The sequence below is a fragment of the Stomoxys calcitrans genome, chromosome 4 (genome assembly GCF_963082655.1).
Source record: "Stomoxys calcitrans chromosome 4, idStoCalc2.1, whole genome shotgun sequence".
Classification (NCBI taxonomy): domain Eukaryota; kingdom Metazoa; phylum Arthropoda; class Insecta; order Diptera; family Muscidae; genus Stomoxys; species Stomoxys calcitrans.
In genome coordinates, this window is record NC_081555.1 from 49,278,979 (window position 1) to 49,297,233 (window position 18,255).

At 40.7% G+C, this 18,255-nt stretch overlaps 2 protein-coding genes across 2 annotated transcripts in view; both read right to left on the reverse strand.

The window, feature by feature from the left end:
• The window catches only part of LOC106088619 (tyramine beta-hydroxylase), an 89,711-nt gene extending 82,999 nt beyond the window's left edge, over positions 1-6,712 (reverse strand). Inside the window, exon 1 of the mRNA XM_013254214.2 lies at positions 6,527-6,712. The gene's annotated coding sequence lies outside the window, so the exon portion shown is untranslated. The remainder of the gene's footprint in view (positions 1-6,526) is intronic.
• Positions 6,713-13,991: 7,279 nt separating this feature from the next.
• Positions 13,992-17,316, reverse strand: LOC106088774 (ribosome biogenesis protein NOP53). Its single transcript, XM_013254447.2, has 3 exons — positions 17,146-17,316; positions 16,593-17,087; positions 13,992-14,912 (listed from the first exon to the last, which is right to left on the reverse strand). Exons 1-3 carry the CDS (start codon positions 17,259-17,261, stop codon positions 14,099-14,101), a joined length of 1,425 nt encoding a protein of 474 aa, XP_013109901.2. The 5' UTR covers positions 17,262-17,316; the 3' UTR covers positions 13,992-14,098.
• Positions 17,317-18,255: the final 939 nt, after the last annotated feature.

Below are 18,255 nucleotides of genomic sequence, written 5' to 3' on the forward strand. Positions count from 1 at the left end.
TTTATGTCGATCTAGCCATGTCCGTCCGTCTGTCCGTCCGTCCGTCTGTCTGTCGAAAGCACGCTAACTTCCGAAGGAGTAAAGCTAGCCGCTTGAAATTTTGCACAAATACTTCTTATTAGTGTAGGTCAGTTGGTATTGTAAATGGGCCATATCGGTCCATGTTTTGATATAGCTGCCATATAAACCTATCTTGGGTCTTGACTTCTTGAGCCTCTAGAGCGCGCAATTCTTATCCGATTGGAATGAAATTTTGCACGACGTGTTTTGTTATGATATCCAACAACTGTGCCAAGTATGGTTCAAATCGGTTTATAACCTAATATAGCTGCCATATAAGCCGATCTTGGGTCTTGACTTCTTGAGCCTCTAGAGAGCGCAATTCTCATCCGATTGAAATGAAATTTTGCACGACGTGTTTTGTTATTATATCCAACAACTGTGCTAAGTATGGTTCAAATTGGTCCATAACCTGATATAGCTGCCATATAAACCGATCTTGGGTCTTGACTTCTTGAGCCTCTAGAGGGCGCAATTCTTATCCGATTAGAATGGAATTTCGCACGACGTGTTTTATTATGATACCCAACAACTGTGCCAAGTATGGTTTAAATCGGTCTATAACCTGATATAGCTGCCATATAAACCGATCTTGGGTCTTGACTTCTTGAGCCTCTAGAGGGCGCAATTCTTATCAGATTTGAATGAATTTTTGCACGAAGTATTTCGTTATGATATCCAACAACTGTGCCAAGTATGGTTGAAATTGGTCTATAACCTGATATAGCAGTCATATAAACAGATCTGGGGATTTGACTTCTTGAGCTTCTAGAGGGCGCAATTCCTATCCGATTTGGCTGAAATTTTGCATGGCGTATTTTATTTTTACTTTCAACAACTGTGTCAAATAAGGTTCAAATCGGTTCATAACCTGATATAGCTGCCATATAAACCGATCTGGGATCTTGACTTCTTGACCCCTAGAGGTCGCAATTATTATCCGATATGCCTGAAATTTTGTACGATGGATCCTCTCGTGACCATCAACAAACGTGTTTATTATGGTCTGAATCGGTCTATAGCCCGATACAGATCCCATATAAATCGTTCTCTCTATTTTACTTCGTGAGCCCCAATGGACGCAATTCTTATACGAATTGGCTGAAATTTTACACAGGTCTCCAAGATATAATTTAATTGTGGTCCGAACCGGACCAATCTTGATATCGTTTTAATAGAAGAGCAACTCTTTTCTTATATCCCTTTTTGCCTAAGAAGAGATGCCGGGAAAAGAAATCGACAAATGCGATCCATGGTGGAGGGTATATAAGATTCGGCCCGGCCGAACTTAGCACGCTTTTACTTGTTTTAATTTAATATGTTTAATTTCTTTTTAATGTATGTTATTTTTATACCCACCACCATAGGATGGGGGTATACTAATCTAGTCATTTCGTTAGTAACACCTCGAAATATTCGTCTAAGACCCCATAAAGTATATATATTCTTGGTTTCGACGTTCTGAGTCGATCTAAACATGTCCGTCCGTCTGTCGAAACCTCGATTGCGGTCGCATAAAGCTAGCCACTTGAAATTTTACACAGATACTTAATATCAATGTAGGTCATTGGGGATTGCAAATGGGCCACATCTTTTCAGATTTAGATAAAACTCTCATATAAACCGATCTCCCGACGTTCTGAGTCCATCAAGCCATGTCCGTCCGTCGAAACGACGATTGCGGTCGAATGCAATCGTTAGCCACTAGAAATTTTGCACAGATACTTAATATTAGTGTAGGTCATTGAGGATTCCAAATGGGCCATATCGGTTCAAATTTAGATATAGCTTCCATAAAAACCGATCTCCCGATTTGATTTCTTGAGCCCCTGGAAACGGAGAATTTTGTCCGATTTGGCTGAAATTTTGCGTATAGTGTTCTGTTATGACTTCTAACAACTGTGTCTAGTACGGTCCCAATCGGTCAAGAACCTGATATAGCTCCCATATAAACCGATCTCCCGATTTGATCGAGCTTCTGGAAGCCGCAAGTTTTGCCCGATTTGGCTGAAATTTTGCATGTAGTGTTCTGTTAAGACTTCCAACAACTATGCTTAGTACAATTCAAATCGGTCAAGAACCTAATATAGCTACCATATAAACCGATTTCCCGATTTTATTTCTTTTGTCCGATTTGGCTGAAATTGAGCATGTAGTGTTTCGTTTTTACTTTCAATAACTGTGCCAAGTACGGCCTAAATCGGTCTATAACTTGATATACTCCCATAAAAACCGATCTCCCGATTTGACTTGAGTCGTTACAAGCCGCAATTTTTGTCCGACTTGGCTGAAATTTTGCATGCGGTGTTCTGATACGAGTTCCAATAACTGTACCAAATACGTTTCAAATCAGTCTATAACCTAATTTAGCTCCCATATAAACCGGTCTCTCGATCATCCTTGTTCGGTTCCTAGAAGCTTTAATTTTGGCTGGTGTGACAGAAGTTTGGTATGTAGAATAAAATTATGCCCTTGGACTAAATTTATTTTGCATAAATTTTTAGCACAATCCATGGTGGTGGGTTGCCAAGATTTCGCCCGGCCGAACTTAGCACGCTTTTACTTGTTTTAATTTTATTTTTTATACATTTTGCGCCAAACTCTATCTTTTGCAAAACGAATGACGATCATCGGTCAATAAATGCCTATTTGGCACCACTCCAAAAATTGAAATGCTCGAGGTGACCAATATTCACGCCCCATGTCAGCCTATGGACCTATTAGGATCTTTACATTTTGCATATTTATTGCAAATGTATATCTTTATCCGTTGAAATGTTATTCAATTATTCCAAAGATTTTTCGACTGTAGGACATGTCCTCCTCATGGGGGAAATACGGGCTGCTTAACTCTTTTGTAGCCATGCCCGTCCGTCTGTCTGTCCACATATTCTTGTAATCAAGGTACAGGTCGCATTTGATGTCCAATTGTCAAGAAATTTTGCACAAGTCTATTTTTTGATCCAAGGACGAATGCTACTGATTTTGAACCAAATCGGTTGAGATTTAGATGTAGCTCCCATATATAACTTTCATCTCATATGCCCTTTTAAGGCCGTAGTGGGCACAATCTCGTGCGATCTTTACACAATTTAGAATGGGACATTTTATTCGACGTCCCATTGTGCTCAAAATTTCTTGAAAATCGGTTCAGATTTAGATATAACTCCCATAAATATCTTTCATCCGATATGGCTCTTTTTGGCTGTAGAAGTGAAGAAGAAAAGAAGAATTTGGGACCGATCTTCAAAAAATCTAGTTGAGGTTTTTTATTTGTGCGTAAAATTTCATCAACATCGGTTCAGATTTATATATAGCTCCTATATACATTTATCTCCGATATAGTCTTTTAAGGCTGTAGAGCCACAGTTTTTGTCCGATCTTCACAAAATTTAGCATGGGATGTTGTATTTAACCCACAAAAATTGTGCAAAATTTCATAAAAATTGGTCTAAATTTAGATATAGCTACGATATATAAATTTCATCCGATAAGGCCTTTTAAGGCTGTAGAAACTACAATTTTGCTCCGATGTTTACAAAATTATGTTATAAAATAAAATGTTATAAAACTTCTAAGGGATAGGGATCCTAATCAGCTATGCAAAAAGCCCGAATGGGTCTTGGAGATGGCATACGACTAGGCTAGACCTAAGGGTCTCAATGTTAACCCAGAAAATACTGGAATCTGCCTATTCAAGAGGAAGACGAAGGTGGTCCAATTTAATGCACCTCGTTTCCTCAACAGAACGATTTCAATATCTGATCGATTACTTAGGAGTGATCTTTGAAAAGGAACTGAACTGGAAGTGTCACATTCTGGTGTGTACAGAGAAAGTTTACAAATGCTGGGCACTATGTAAGATCGAAATGGAGCCTGAATCCGAGAGTAGACCACTGGCTCTAAAGGACCGTGTATCGATAAATACTTACTTACGCCTCAGTAGTTTGGTGGACTGTGATGGAGAAAACGTGCAGGGAGGGTAATACAACAGGTTCCACGCGCGGTGATGAGGAGCACGCCCATTAGGGCACTGGAGATTATTTTAGATATCCGACCCATACATACAGATGAAGTGTGTGGCAATCACTGTGTTTATGAGACTTAAGGGGTTTTTAAGAGCGCACAACAAGTCGATTACTGGCTTAGGTGTATGTCAATGGTGGCATGGGGCGGATTAATATTCGCACCCTCTTTTCAACCTAACCTAGCCTATCCTAAGGTGATAGGAAAACGGATAGATGATGGAAGCAAATCACTGCATAATCGAGGCGACCATAAGAAACCTTAAAGGAATGGAAGAGGTTTCCGATGGGTTACCTGAGATGACACTTGAGGTCGAGTGCGAGACACTGCGACACAATCTTGGATTAATGGAACTCTGGTATTGTTATCTGGAAGTTCATTCTAAGCCTTTCGACACGAAGCAATCTGAGTTAAATAGACTATTCTTGATATCCGACGCATTGACATATAGGTTAAGTGTGAAGCAGCCACTGCGGCTATGAGACTTAAGGCGATGGGAGAATGGATTGAGAATGGGAGCAGCTTATATCATAGCGGTATAATCGAGGCGACGATAGGAAACTTAGAAGGAATGGAAGAGGTTTCCGATATTTGAGGTCGCGTGCGAGGCACTGCTGCCAGCTGCACAGTCTTGGAATGACGGAACCATAGTATTGCCATCTGAAAGAACATGTTGCACGGATGGATCAAAGCTAGAGAACAGGCTGAGACTGGGGTCTACATTGAGAACCCGGGGACGGAGAACTGTTTTAGACTGCCTGAACATAATACGGTCCTGCAGGCGGAGATCCGGGCTATCAAGGTATGCTTGAGATGGTGTGGTATTAACGCGAGGACGTCGAGTATGAACATCTTTACGGGCAGTAAACAGGCCATAAGAGCAATAACAACTAGGACGGTAAGCTCACGAACAGCCTTGGAATGTAAGAAGGATATTAACGCCTTCTCGGAGGATGGCACGATACGCATCGTTTGGGTGCCGGGCCATAGCGAAGTAACAGGAAATGTGAAAACAGACAAATTAGTAGTGAAGGCCAGACAACTGCCGTCAATAAACTAGGTTAACCCGAAGCCATTCGGGGCGGCGCACTCCAAGTTAAGGGCCCGGTCGAAGAACACGAATGTAACACTGTGGAACAGTGAGATACGGATCGTGCGAAGACAAGGCTATTACTGCAAGGAGGTATAGAAGAGGTCAGTATAGCTTTCGATATCGCAACAGGACATATAGGACTGCGAGTTCACTTATGCAGAATAGTTTCGGCAAGTGATAGCATGCTGATAGGTGGGAAGATGATGAGACGTTAGAGCATTTCTATTGTCATTGACCGACTATCGCGGCTAACAGACACTGGCGCTTAGGTGGGGACAAAATATTAGACATGAATCGAATTAGGGCATGGTATGGAAACAATTAGGGATTTTATAAATACCATAGAATTCCTGACTTTTTTCGACGTTACTTTTTTGTATTGATAGCGCCGTTTACTGGCTCAGGTATATGTCCATAGTGGCATGGGACGGATTAATATCAACAACCTATTTTCAACCTAACCAAAACTGAGTTTCAAATCAACGACAATGTTTTATTAAAGTTTGGATCAATATTTTTAAGTTAATATTTTTGTTAATTTTTTTGTAACCAATTTAAAAACAAAGTCGTTCTTAAAGCAAAAATATAGTTAAACGCATCCACATAAATCCACATATTTGCATTGATGATTTGCAACCACCCAGTCGCTTTAAAAACGAACGGAATACATGAATTTGATTATTCCACTTTTCTCCAAATGTGTTGTATTTGCTTGCCGCTTTTCACTTTTACTCCTTCTTTTTACTCCTTCTTTTTATGATTTTTTTTTAATTTTCTCTTTTGCAAACAAACAACACAAATGTTTTGCCTTTGTTGACTTAATATTGTTGTCTATGACAACATTCGATAGTAACACAAATAATACAAAACACACGCGAACTACATATTCGATTTGCCACCACCGGACAACGAAACCCATACCAGCCAACAGCCGGCTTTGTGGAGCATTGAGAATCTAGCATGATGTGAAGAACTTTTACTGACGAATGTACATGGGGAAGCACAAAACGAAGCCAGAAGCTGTGGGCGAGTTTCTAGACATGGAGGCGATGGTGGTATACGATGCAACTTATTTCATCAATTCTTGTGGCTCCACAAATATTTTCCATGCAACACAAACGCACACAAACACTGACAGTCACGTTTTACATATCGACCGGGTGGATCCTTTCAATAGAAATTTTCAACTTTTTTGCACGTTTCATTTTGGGGTTCTAAGTGCTATTTGCGCTTCAATATTTCCTCATTTGCACGTTACACAAATCATTCGCTTACGGATTTTGTTTTTTCTTCTTATGTTTTTTTTTTTATTTTTACTATTTTAATCACTTTTTCTAAATCACTTACATATTTCACTTCTCTGTAGTTATTCTTTAATTTGATAATATATTTATGTTTTCTCTCTTCTCACAAAAACTCCTTCTTAATTTATTTCCATAGCTGTTGCATTGTTTTTGACTGTGTTTTTTTAATCCGTTTTTATTAAGCCCAATACTATCCGCGTACACTCGAAAGCGACTTCTTAGCCCGAAATCTTTGATAAAACTGCTGCCAGTAATGTATAGTGCTTTGGTTTTATACTTGGTAATCGTTGGATGTGTTTGTACTCAGTCAAACATGTTGGATGTTGTGTTTTGTTCGAAATTGCACTTACTTAACATGCCGTTATATTGAGTGTTTGTTTTGTATGGGTTGAAGTTGCGAACAATAGCGAATACCGAAATTTTCTTGGGATACCCATGCCGTATACTTTATGGAAGATAACAAAAATCATACGCCACAATGTACCATAGCATTGCATTCATATAAGCCTTTAGGGAAGTTAAAAAATATAACAAGTAAAAGCGTGATAAGTTCGGCCGGGCCGAATCTTATTTAACCTCCACCATGGATCACATTTGTCGAGTTCTTTTCACGGCATCTCTTCTTAAGCAAAACAGGATATAAGAAAAATTTTGCTCTGCTATTAGAACGATATCAAGATATGGTCCGGTTTGGACCACAATTAAATTATATGTTGGAGACCTGTGTAACCGGTTTACCCACTGAACTATTTAAAAGGAAGGAGGAAGGAGGCGATACACTAATAAGGCGTATGCATTAGCTTGTCTGCGGAACCTCAGTATATCAAGTCCCGTACAACTGCTAGTGTCCGAAGTTGGCAGCGATGAGGATACCGCAGAACCAACCGCTGATGATGGTATAGAATGTTTACCTCCTAGTAAGTATGAGGTCCAATTAGCAGTGACCAGACTAAAGAACAACAAGGCAGCAGGAGCCGACGGATTACCCACTGAACTATTTAAAAGGGAGGAGGAAGGAGGAAGGAGGCGTATGTATCAGCTTGTCTGCGCAATCTGGCTAGAAGAACTCATACCCGATGATCGGAACCTCAGCATACTATGTTCCGTACACAAGAAAGGAGACAAGACGGAATGTGCCAACTACAGAAGAATAAGTCTCCTCCAAATCGCATATAAGATACTCTAGAGCGTACTGTGTGAACGATAAAAACCTAAAGTCAATGAGATAAATGGGCCCTATCAATGCGGCTTTAGACCTGGTAAATCCACCCTGGACCAGATATTCACACTGCACCAAATCCTGGAAAAGACCCTAGAAGGACAAATCAACTCCTAACATCTCTTTGTTGACTACAAAGCCGCTTTCGATATCCCTTTCGATATCAAAGTTATTTTAAGCCATGTCTGAGTTTGGTATCCCTGCAAAATAATAAGACTCTGAAAGATGACTCTTGCTAATACGCGTTCCTCATAGGTCGGTCACCGGAAGAAGTAACTGCAGCCTTTGAAAGAATCGAAACAGAGTCAGTGAAAATGGGTCTGGCAGTTAATGAAGGTAAGACGAAATAGATGGTTTCAACTCCCAAAAAGCCTTGCACAACCGAGCAGATAAAGAAAATGGAGAAAGTTGGGAACTACAACTTTAAGATAGTCAGTTACTTTATCTAGGTCGGAAATGCCGTAACCAATAGTTTGGAGATAAAGCGAAGAATAATACTGGCAAACAGATGCAACTTTGGACTACGTAAGAAAATTAGAAACAAGGCAACCTCTCGATAGACGAAGATTGCACTGTATAAGACACTAATACTACCCGTGTTGTTATAATGTTCTGAGGCATGGGTCTTGTGAAAGAAGATGAGAGAGTGCTTGGAATATTTGGGAGAAAGATTCTTCGTAAAATATATGGACCAGTTTGCGTTAATGGAGAATAGAGGCGCCGTATGAACCCCGAGCTATATGAGCTGTATAACGACGATAGCATAGTTATACGTATCAAAATACAACGGCTGCGTTGTCTAGGTCATGTTGTCAGAATGGATGAGAAGCTCCAGCAAAGAAGTCTTTTGAAGGCAAACACGGTGGTACACGCAAACCGGGAAGACCAAAAGCCCGATGGAAAGATCATGTTGTGGGAGACACCTCGAAACTTGGTGTCAGAGATTTTAGAATGAGCGCAGAAGATCGAGGAGCTTGGAACGCTATTCTACATTCAGCTTGTGAAACAAATATTCTGTCGTAGCCAATTAAAGTAAGTACAAATGGAATGACGAACTTAGTATACCCTCATCCTATGGTTGAGGGTATAAAAATATCATTGAAATTTCCCTAAAAAAAGAAATTTTATATACCAGATGGTATTGTGGTATACTAAAAATGACGGGCACATGATTTGTTTTTTTTAGGTTAGGTTAGGTTGTAAAAAGGGTGCATACACATATACCTGAGCCAGTAAACGGCTTATTGTAATTATTGGAGGCCAGAAATTAACATGTCCACCTATGACGCTGAACGCATAGGTTCAAATCCTGGCAAGACCATCAGAAAAAAAATGTCAGCGGTGGTTTTCCACTCCTAATGCTGGCAATATTTGTGAGGTGAACTATGCCATGCAAAAACTTCTCTCCAAAGAGGTGTCGCACTGAGGCACGCCGCTCGACTCGGCTATAAAAAGGAGGCCCCTTATCATTGAGCTTAAAACTTCAGACTGCACTCATTGCTATGTGAGAAGTTTGCCCCTGTTCCTTAGTGGAATGTTCATGGGCAAAATTTGAATTTGCATTTGCTTTGGAGCCGTGATAGTCAGTAACTTTATACACCTCGACACCGCCTTAACCGAACGACACCAGTTTTGAAATAAAGCAAAGAATAATACTGGCAAACAGATGTTACTTTGGATTAAGCAGGCAGTTTAGAAACAAGGCCACCTCTCGACAGACGAAGATTTCACTATACAAAACACTATGTGGTTTCGAGGCATGTGTACTTATGAAAGCAGGCGAGGCAGTGCTTGGAGTGTTTGAGAGAAAGATTCTTCGTAAAATATATGGAGCAGTTTGCGTTTATGGAGAATATAGGCGTCGTATGAATCAAGGGGTGGGAGACGTCGTGAAACTTGATATCAGAGATTTTAAAATAAGCGCACCGATGGAAAGATCAAGTGGTGGGAAACATCTCAAAACTTGATGTCAGAGATTTTAGAATAAACTCAGAATATCGAATCGCTTGGAACGCTTTTCCACGTTCGACTAATGTGACAAATGTTCTGTCATAGCCAATTAAAGTAAAGTAAGTAAAGTAAAGCTTTGGAACCATGGGCACGCAAACATTTCGGTCGATTACCATGGACGTACCAACAAGACTCGGTACCGTCACATAAGGCACGTGTAAACCAAGAATGGGTATAAATTCATGTTCCGCACTTCATTTCGTTCACACAGTGTATGTTCAATTCGCTAGATGCCAATACGAATGATTGACTTTTCTATTTGGGCAATTTTAGAGAGCAAGGTAAGGACTTAGAAATATGTCAGTATGGATGATCTAGAGAAATCCATTGTACTGAAATGGGCCAAAACACTGGCAAGTTAAATTCGTTAAACTCGCCGTTTTTTGACTAACTCAGAGCAATAGTAAAGGCAATTCCATGGCAGCCGGTTGTACGACCGGGATTGGCCCGATGAAGTCCTTCATCGGCAAGAGCGGCCGCCTGAGCATACAACACACTAGTACAACAATAGTAAAGGCATACCGTAGTCGTAGTCATACCGAGGATAAGTGAATGGATTATAAAATTTAGAATAATGTCCACACAAGTTTGTCCCTTGAATCAAAAAGAAATATTTTCACACAAAAAATGAGATCGTTGGTATTGGTTACATCTTGCGTCAACTACCCTGTGTTATACTTCATTTTTTTTAAATTTAAATACTCGGTCCTTAGGGATGGCTGTAACGGATTTTCAAGACGAACCTGGTATTGTCCTACATACCAAGGACTGGAGGGAGGTCAGGGTGTTACTTATCCCAAGGCGGGAAAACTAAAACATAAGCAAAACAATCCGAATCTTATATACCCTCCACCATTGATCGCATTTGTCAAGTTCTTTCCCCGAAATTTCTTTATATGCAAATAAAGGAAAATGGATAAGAATTGCTATGCTATTGGAGCTAAATCAGCCTGTGAACCAAATCAGACCATATTTGGCAAGAATGTTAGAGGTCATCCAAACAGTCACTGAACAAAATTTCAACCAAATTGATAAGACCGATTCAAACTATATTTGGCACGTATATTAAAGGTCATGCTAAACGTTACTGTGCAAAATTTCAGTCAAGGCGGATAAAAATTACGCCCTCTAGAGGCTCAAGAAGTATAATCTGGTGATCGGTTTATATGGGAGCTACATCTAAATATGAACCAATATGGCCCATTTACAATCCCAACTGACCTACACTAATAGGAAGTATTTGTGCAAAATTTCTAGCGCCTTGCTTTTCTTCCTTTGAAAGTTAGCGTGCTTGCCACAGACGGATGGATAAACGGACATGGCTAGATCGACTTAAAATGTCATGCTGATCAAGAATATATACATTATGGGGTCTAAGAACAATATTTCAATGAGTTACAAACGGAATGACGAAGTTAGTATACCCCCATCCTATGATGGGGAGTACAATAAGGATTGTAGACCAATCAGATTGCCATCGTTTTTATTTAAAATACTGGAAAGACAGGTAGACCTGAAGGTTGGGGAGGGACTGAAACCGGAGAATTTAAGTGGGACACAACATGCATACCTCAAAGGATGGTCGGTGGAGACGGCCCTAAATAAAGTGTTAAGAGAGGTCGACAGGTCGAGATGTCTCTCTTACAGATGGAGTATACAATGGAAACCTTCCTCGATATTGAGGGGGCATTTAACAACATGGAGATAGAGTCGATAGTCGCCAACCTGGACCGCAGGGGGTTATAATAGAGTATCTTCCGGTGGAATGGTAATATGCTTCTCGGAAGGATTATTAATGCGAAGGAAGGAGAAGGTTTGGTCAGAAGGTGGGTGTCAAGGAAAGAGCCTCAAGCAGGCGTGTTCTCGCCGATTCTCTGGAACCTAGTGATATGCCACCCATACCCAAATATGTTTTGTTTGGACCTTAAAAAGAATAATACAACTCACTGTTCCACCGTTTCAAGGAAATCGTTTTGTAGCCCTACAAAAGTGAGCCCTAATCAAGAACCGTATCTCGATAGGGTACCGAAAACGGTGAACAGTTATTAATGCCGTTCTTGGAGGGCATCCACCACCCTTAGCACTTGAAAAAGTTGACCTCCCTCGGTAAACAATAGTTCCCTCCCAACTATGTATGTTCCGCAGATGCCGTCGCCTCAATTCCTATTGGGATAGGATTGGTGCAAACGTGCCTGAGGTGTGTGCCGCTTGTAGCAGGGACCACACAACACACATCACACCATCTTAGTAGCAGAGTTCCTGGATCTTGACACTCAACAGTATCAAGCAGACTAAAGATAGAACACAACAAACTCCTATAACAACAACACCCTGTTTATATGTCCACAGATAAATTTGTTAATAAAAACATTAAAAAACTGTTTGCTGTAAAAAAAGAAAGTCTGCTAAATATGGAAATCACGAGTGATCTTGGTCTGGGTCAAGTAGGCAGTCAAACAGGTGGCGTGTGATCCCAGGTCACAGTCGGGACACACATCCTGCAATTTGGCATCAATCCTTGCTCTGTAGGAGTTGAGGCGGCAGCAGCTGCCGTAAAGCAATTGAACTACTTTGGTTTGAGGAGGAAGTCAATTTCTTCAGGTGCAATGGTTGGCGGTCGTACTCCAATGATTACATTCACCCGGTAGCTCTTCATCGCATCTGCTACCTGGTCGTATGAATGTTGTCCAGACCCGCATGTTACGCCGCTTGCTCCAGGGATTCTCTCTTGTAGCGCTGAACATCTCGCTATAGAACACGTAGATCCACCTTAAGGCTGCTCGATGGGTGCCTATCCACAAGATGATAATTTGGTCTGGCACGGGGTAACTATGAGTACCACACAAACTGGAGTTTTGAGATCCAATCTGTGTGGTTATTTGTGCCTTTAAATAACCAATGGTCATCATGTTTCCGCGGCTATCGGTCCTTTGGACCGGAACGAGCTCGCTCACCTATAGGAGATATACGAGGATCGCCACTTCCACATAGACATTTGGCTACAACAACAAGAACATGATAAATTTGATAGTCAAAAAGGTATCTTTGTCAGCACCCTAAGTTCTGCCAAGAAGTGTCTTGAGGGCCTTGTTTCCACTTCTGACCTTATCGCAAATTGCAGTGGCATGTGCGGAGAATGTATAAGAGCTGTCAAAAGTGACACTTAGTATTTTGGGACACTTTATGATCGAAATCGTTACTCCATCGACTATCGCATTCAGTTCATTATTCATCTGATGCGAATTTGTAGTAAAAAATTTGGTTATAGATTTGGTGGTAGATATGTAGCGAAATAAACGGCAAGATCGTTGAGGTAGACGTTTAACCTATCGCAGATGTCAACAATGGATGGGGGTCTGATGCCATGATCGTACAATCGCCCATATGTGATACGATCTCAATGTTATCTAGGAAGGGGGGGACAGAGGATAGGTAAAGGTTAAACAGTACCGGAGATATCACCCCGTTTTAGGGAACTTCCTGTTGCACTCTATTGGTTTTCGACTTCTTACCTCTAAATTCCACAAACGACTGGCGATCAGATAATTCGTGAACCAGCGTTTCAGACCTGGCTGGAAGGACATGTTGGCGATGTCCTCCTCCGAGTCTAATGCTTTCGATAGAGCCAGGGGCCAATTGTAACCACGGAAAATATGTGGGGTGATGTCATTCAAAGCAGTTGTTTTGCTATGCAGTCTTCGAAATCCATGTTGGCATCCTCATTCACCGTGCAGAACGTGGAGCTTTCAATCTGTTCTGCCAAAGGAGAATGCCATGAAACCTTTTTCCATCTTGAGTGAGGCCGTTTAGCCGTTCGGTCATCGATAAGAGCCAAATTTCCATAAGGAGCAGCAGTTCAAACATATTCAAATAGCCAACAAAAAATTTTTACTCTGGTGATGTCTTCTCACATGTTTTATAAAAAAAAAACAATTTCCCCTTTTTTCTATTGGGGAAACAGATTTGGATACTAAAATTATGTTAAACCATCTTTACAGGAGATCACCGTATCGCAGAGGTAAGCATGTCCGTCTATGACGCAGTGCGCCTGAAAAAATTTTCAGAGGTGATTTTCTCTCCCAAGAGGTGTCGCATGATCGGCACACCGTTCGGACTCGGCTACAAAAAAGACCCCTTATCATTGTGCTTAAACTTGAATCGGACTGCACTCATTGATATGTGAGAAGTTTGCCCCTGTTCCTTAGCGGAATGTTCATGGGCGAAATTTGCGATTTGCATCTTTACATATTGCCGAACTACTTGAAAACGTTAACCTTCGTATAATGTATTAAGTGTAAAACTTTATTTACAAATATGCACTTATATATTCAACTACACTTAAGAATAATTCAAAGTGAATTAAAATTTGTGGCCAGAACAAAGTTCTTACACAATATTAAGCTTTTTTTGAGCCAAACGCTGCTCGCGTAACATTTGGTGAGAAACCCCAGGTTCCTTATGAGAGCTACGAGGAAAACGTTTAATTTTGGGAGCCTTTTGTTTGCCTGTTGCCACGCTAACGGGTAGGATGTTACGTTTCTGAAAGTTCTTAAAACGATCCACCAATAGACTTGTCTGGGTTTTTATATTGCGCACATTTCCGGTTAAATCCTCAGGCATAAGAACATCTTGATCAGGCTCGTTATATTTTAATCGTCCCAAGCGTTTGGGTTCAAATTTCTTTTTGAACTCAGTCTTTCTGCGACGTTTCATCAACTCCTTTAACTCCTCTTCCTCGGCAATGACTTCAGATTTTAATGATTTGATTCGATTTAAGTCGGCTGTTTGTTTTTTCAACGCTTTCTTTGCTTCCAGTTTCTTTTGTAGCTCTTTCTGACGAAGTTCTTTGTTACGCGCCGTTTTAGTTTTCTTCTTATTCTCGACAGGTGGATTTGGTGTGCTGTACGACGATGTGGAATGGCTATCGTTCTTTGTGCTAGTTTTGCTATCAATTTCTTCATTTTCGTCGCCATTTTCATTCTCATCATCGTCGTCATCCATGCCAGCACTCATTTCCTTTAGATGTTGACGATCTCGCTCTTCTGGAGTAACCTTTGAGAACATCTTTGTCGTAACTCGCTTCAAATGTTTCTCTTCTTTTATAATTTTCTCTTCTTTGTCAACTACATTGGAAATTAGACTCAGATGATCGTCCAAAGAGGGATTATAACTTGTACCTGGATGAGGTGCTTCGAATTTCCTGGAAAAAAAAAACGAAAGGTTAAATTGGGCTTTATGGACTGGAATCAAAACAAAAAAATGTGGACAAATCGATTCTATGGAATATGTTTGTATGCATAAATATTCTGCGTGTCCTTAATTATTACGGAATGTTAATTCATTAGCCTATGTCAAATTATCACCTTTAAGTGAAGTCAATGCCCTTCACAAGTTATGGTATTCCTTCACCAGAAATAACCAGAAGGGCATAATCGGCGCAGCTGTGAATAAGGATACCACCACCAAATATAGGCGATAGCAGCAGTTGGGCAGACATCTCCATTGTACCACCTGTAGATACAATGGAGATGACGTTTGAGCGCCGTTAGTTCATCAATCAGAAAAAAAGAAAGGCGCCAATTTATTTATTTTACCGTCATTATATTGAGCATACCGGGAGTGGAGTACTTGACAAAGGTCTTCAGCCTCCTCCCTCAATAAACATTCTTATAGATTCTTGGTGTATGAAAAATTGCCATAGTGATTCGACTAATGATGGTAAATCGCACAGAACGATTCCCATATTCTCCCCAGTAACTAAGACGATTGAGACACTACTTAACATATGGGAACTTGATCTTCAAGCCACTTGCGGCAGCAACTGAAGTTCAAACAATGACTATAAAGAAGAATGTTGATCTACGAGTTGAGACAGACTTTCTCTTTAGTTCTCATTTGGAGAATCATCATCCATCAGCAGACAAAAAATCCTTCCCTCGGCACGGGATAGCTATTAGCTCACCGGGCTCCGATTTGTGTTGTGTTATCGTCATAACGAGAAGCTTATCTGGGAGCTACCGGGCGGGTCCACAAGTTGCGTATAGTAGGATGTTCCGTTTACAGGTTAGCTGCAATTGCAACGATATCGAGTGGAGAGTCTCAGTGAGAAATTGTGCGGTACCTGAACACCACACAGGATGTAACTTTGAGCTCCAATCCGTGTGGTTTTCATCGTTGTCACGAGAAGCTTAGCTGCGAGCGACCGGCTGCGTCCATATGTTGCGAATAGCGGAATGTTTTATACGTAACTGCAACTGCAGTTTATCAGTGGTATCCAGCGTAGAATATCAGCGGAGTCTCAGTGCGAAATATCAGTAAGAGGCCGGGCGGCAACAGCTCTAACATAATCACCGAGTTGCTATGATGCTCGATATGACAATGTGAGTCATTGGAACCTTTAAATAGCCAATGGCTATCATGTTCCCGCGGCGATCGGTCTTTTGGACCCGAATGATCCAGAGTGAAGGATACAAAAAGGGAGCCTGTGGATCAAACACCATATTGGGCTAGTCTAAATACAAATGATACGATAACGGAAGCATTGAACAGCTAAAGAAAGATTGTCGTACTTGACTATCTTTCGCCGCCTTTAGCACTCTAAGAACCATCGTCCACCGTTCCACCCTCACTGAAGAGTGATTTTATCTCAGATATAGTACGTGCCGGCAGATGCAGCCACCTCTATTTTTATTGGGCAAGGGCTGGTGCCTACATGCGTAATGTGGTTCCTTCACGCGACGTATGTCAACTGTCTATCTGCCCAGCCAATCCCACTCAACTTACTCTAGACTCACTCACCCTGAACGCATGCTACCCGAAATTTTCACAGCAGCTTTTATACTCTGAAACAATCTTACTTGTCTTTATATTGCGTACTTACTTGGCTTTGGTAGTTTTATGCCTTATACTGTCGTGCACTTTAAACACTGGCATACCCATTGTTTGGGCATGATAGGTCGCAAGCTCCTTTGAAATCCAACCCTTTTCATCCTTTAGCCCAGGAATTTTATCACGAAAATCTTCTTCAGCCCAAATATCTTTGTTGGTATCGGGTATTTTTGTAGCTCTCTTTTTAAGCTTTTCCTCGACCTTGGCATATGTTTTTGCCCTATCTTCATTGGCTTGTATATGCCTGGGCTTGGTGGGATTAATAACTTCATCCTCAATGTTACGACCAGACTTCTTTTGTTTAACAATATTTCTTTTAACAATTGGGTCCTGCACTTTTGATGTATTCTCCAAAGATTGAAAAGAACGCAATGGCTTTTTGGCATTTAGTTTTCGTTTTTGTTTCTCTGTTAATATTTTCTTCTTTGGCTCTGCCGGTATCACATCAACTTTGAAGAGTTCCTGATCCGCTTTTTCAGTGAAAGAGCTTTGGAGACAATATTTAGATCAATTGCACTATATAAACAATAATTGTCTACTCTTACCCTATTCTCTCCTCCTGCCTTTGTTCCTCCAGATATTCTTCCACATCATTAATATCTGTTTTACGCCAAGCTGATTTATTCTTTTTAGAAATACGTTTTTTCTTTTGCACGGACATAGTTAAAAATTTTTAGCGCTTTTTGTTGTGAAAAAATCCCACACGTGTAGTGGATGAAATCGATATCTAATTTCTAAAATAATCGATTTTCAAAATCAAATATTACATGGTATATTTAATAAAGTAGAGCATGTAGCGGGAGTTATATACCACGAAAAGCAAAATGAGTGTTTTTTTCGAAAAAAAAACAATAATTTAATAGGTTGGTTTGTATCATGGTAAAATTACAAAAATCTACCCCACAACAACAAAAAACTACCCCCAACGAAAGTACCTTGATTGGCAAATGCCGTAAATGAAAATGCCAAAGTGTTAATAGATATAAGCTCTGTTTTAAAATTTATCTTTTTCAATTATGTTGAGGATACGCCAACAAGCCTCTTCAGCCAGGCTTGAAATGCTGGATCGCGAATTATCTGTATGGTCGCCAGTCATTTGTGGAATTTAGGGATAAGAAGTCGAAGCACCGTAGAGTGAAACAGGTAGTTCCCCAAGGCGGGGTGATATCTCCGGCACTGTTCAACCTCTACTTATCTTCCATTCCACCTCCTCCAGACGGCATAGATATCGTATTATATGCGGACGATTGTACGATCATGGCATCAGGCCCCCAACCATTGTTGACATCTGCGATAGGTTGAACGTCTACCTCAACGAACTTGCCTCATATTTCGCTGCGAGACATCTGAAGATATCCGCCACCAATTCTCCAGCCACATTGTTCACTTCAAATACGCGTGAGGTAAATACTGAGCTGACTGTGATGGTCGACGAAGAAATGATTCCGACCATCAAGTGTCCCAAAATACATGGCGTCACATTTGACAGCTCTTACGCATTCTCTCCACATGCCACAGCAATTTGAGATAAAGTCAAAAGTAGAAACAAGGTCCTCAAGTCACTTGCTGGCAGCATTTGGGGTGCAGACATAGAAACCCTGTTGACCACGTACAAATCAATTGGCCGATCTGTGGTAAGTTATGCAGCGCCAGTG

Coding starts and splice junctions, on each gene's coding strand:
- LOC106088774 (XM_013254447.2), bottom strand. CDS start 17,261: ATGTCCGTGCAAAAGAAAAAACGTATTTCTAAAAAGAATAAATCAGCT. Junction 17,088..17,145: donor AGGCAGGAGGAGAGAATAGG/GTAAGAGTAGAC, acceptor TTGTCTCCAAAG/CTCTTTCACTGAAAAAGCGG. Junction 14,913..16,592: donor CATAAAACTACCAAAGCCAA/GTAAGTACGCAA, acceptor TTTTTTTTCCAG/GAAATTCGAAGCACCTCATC.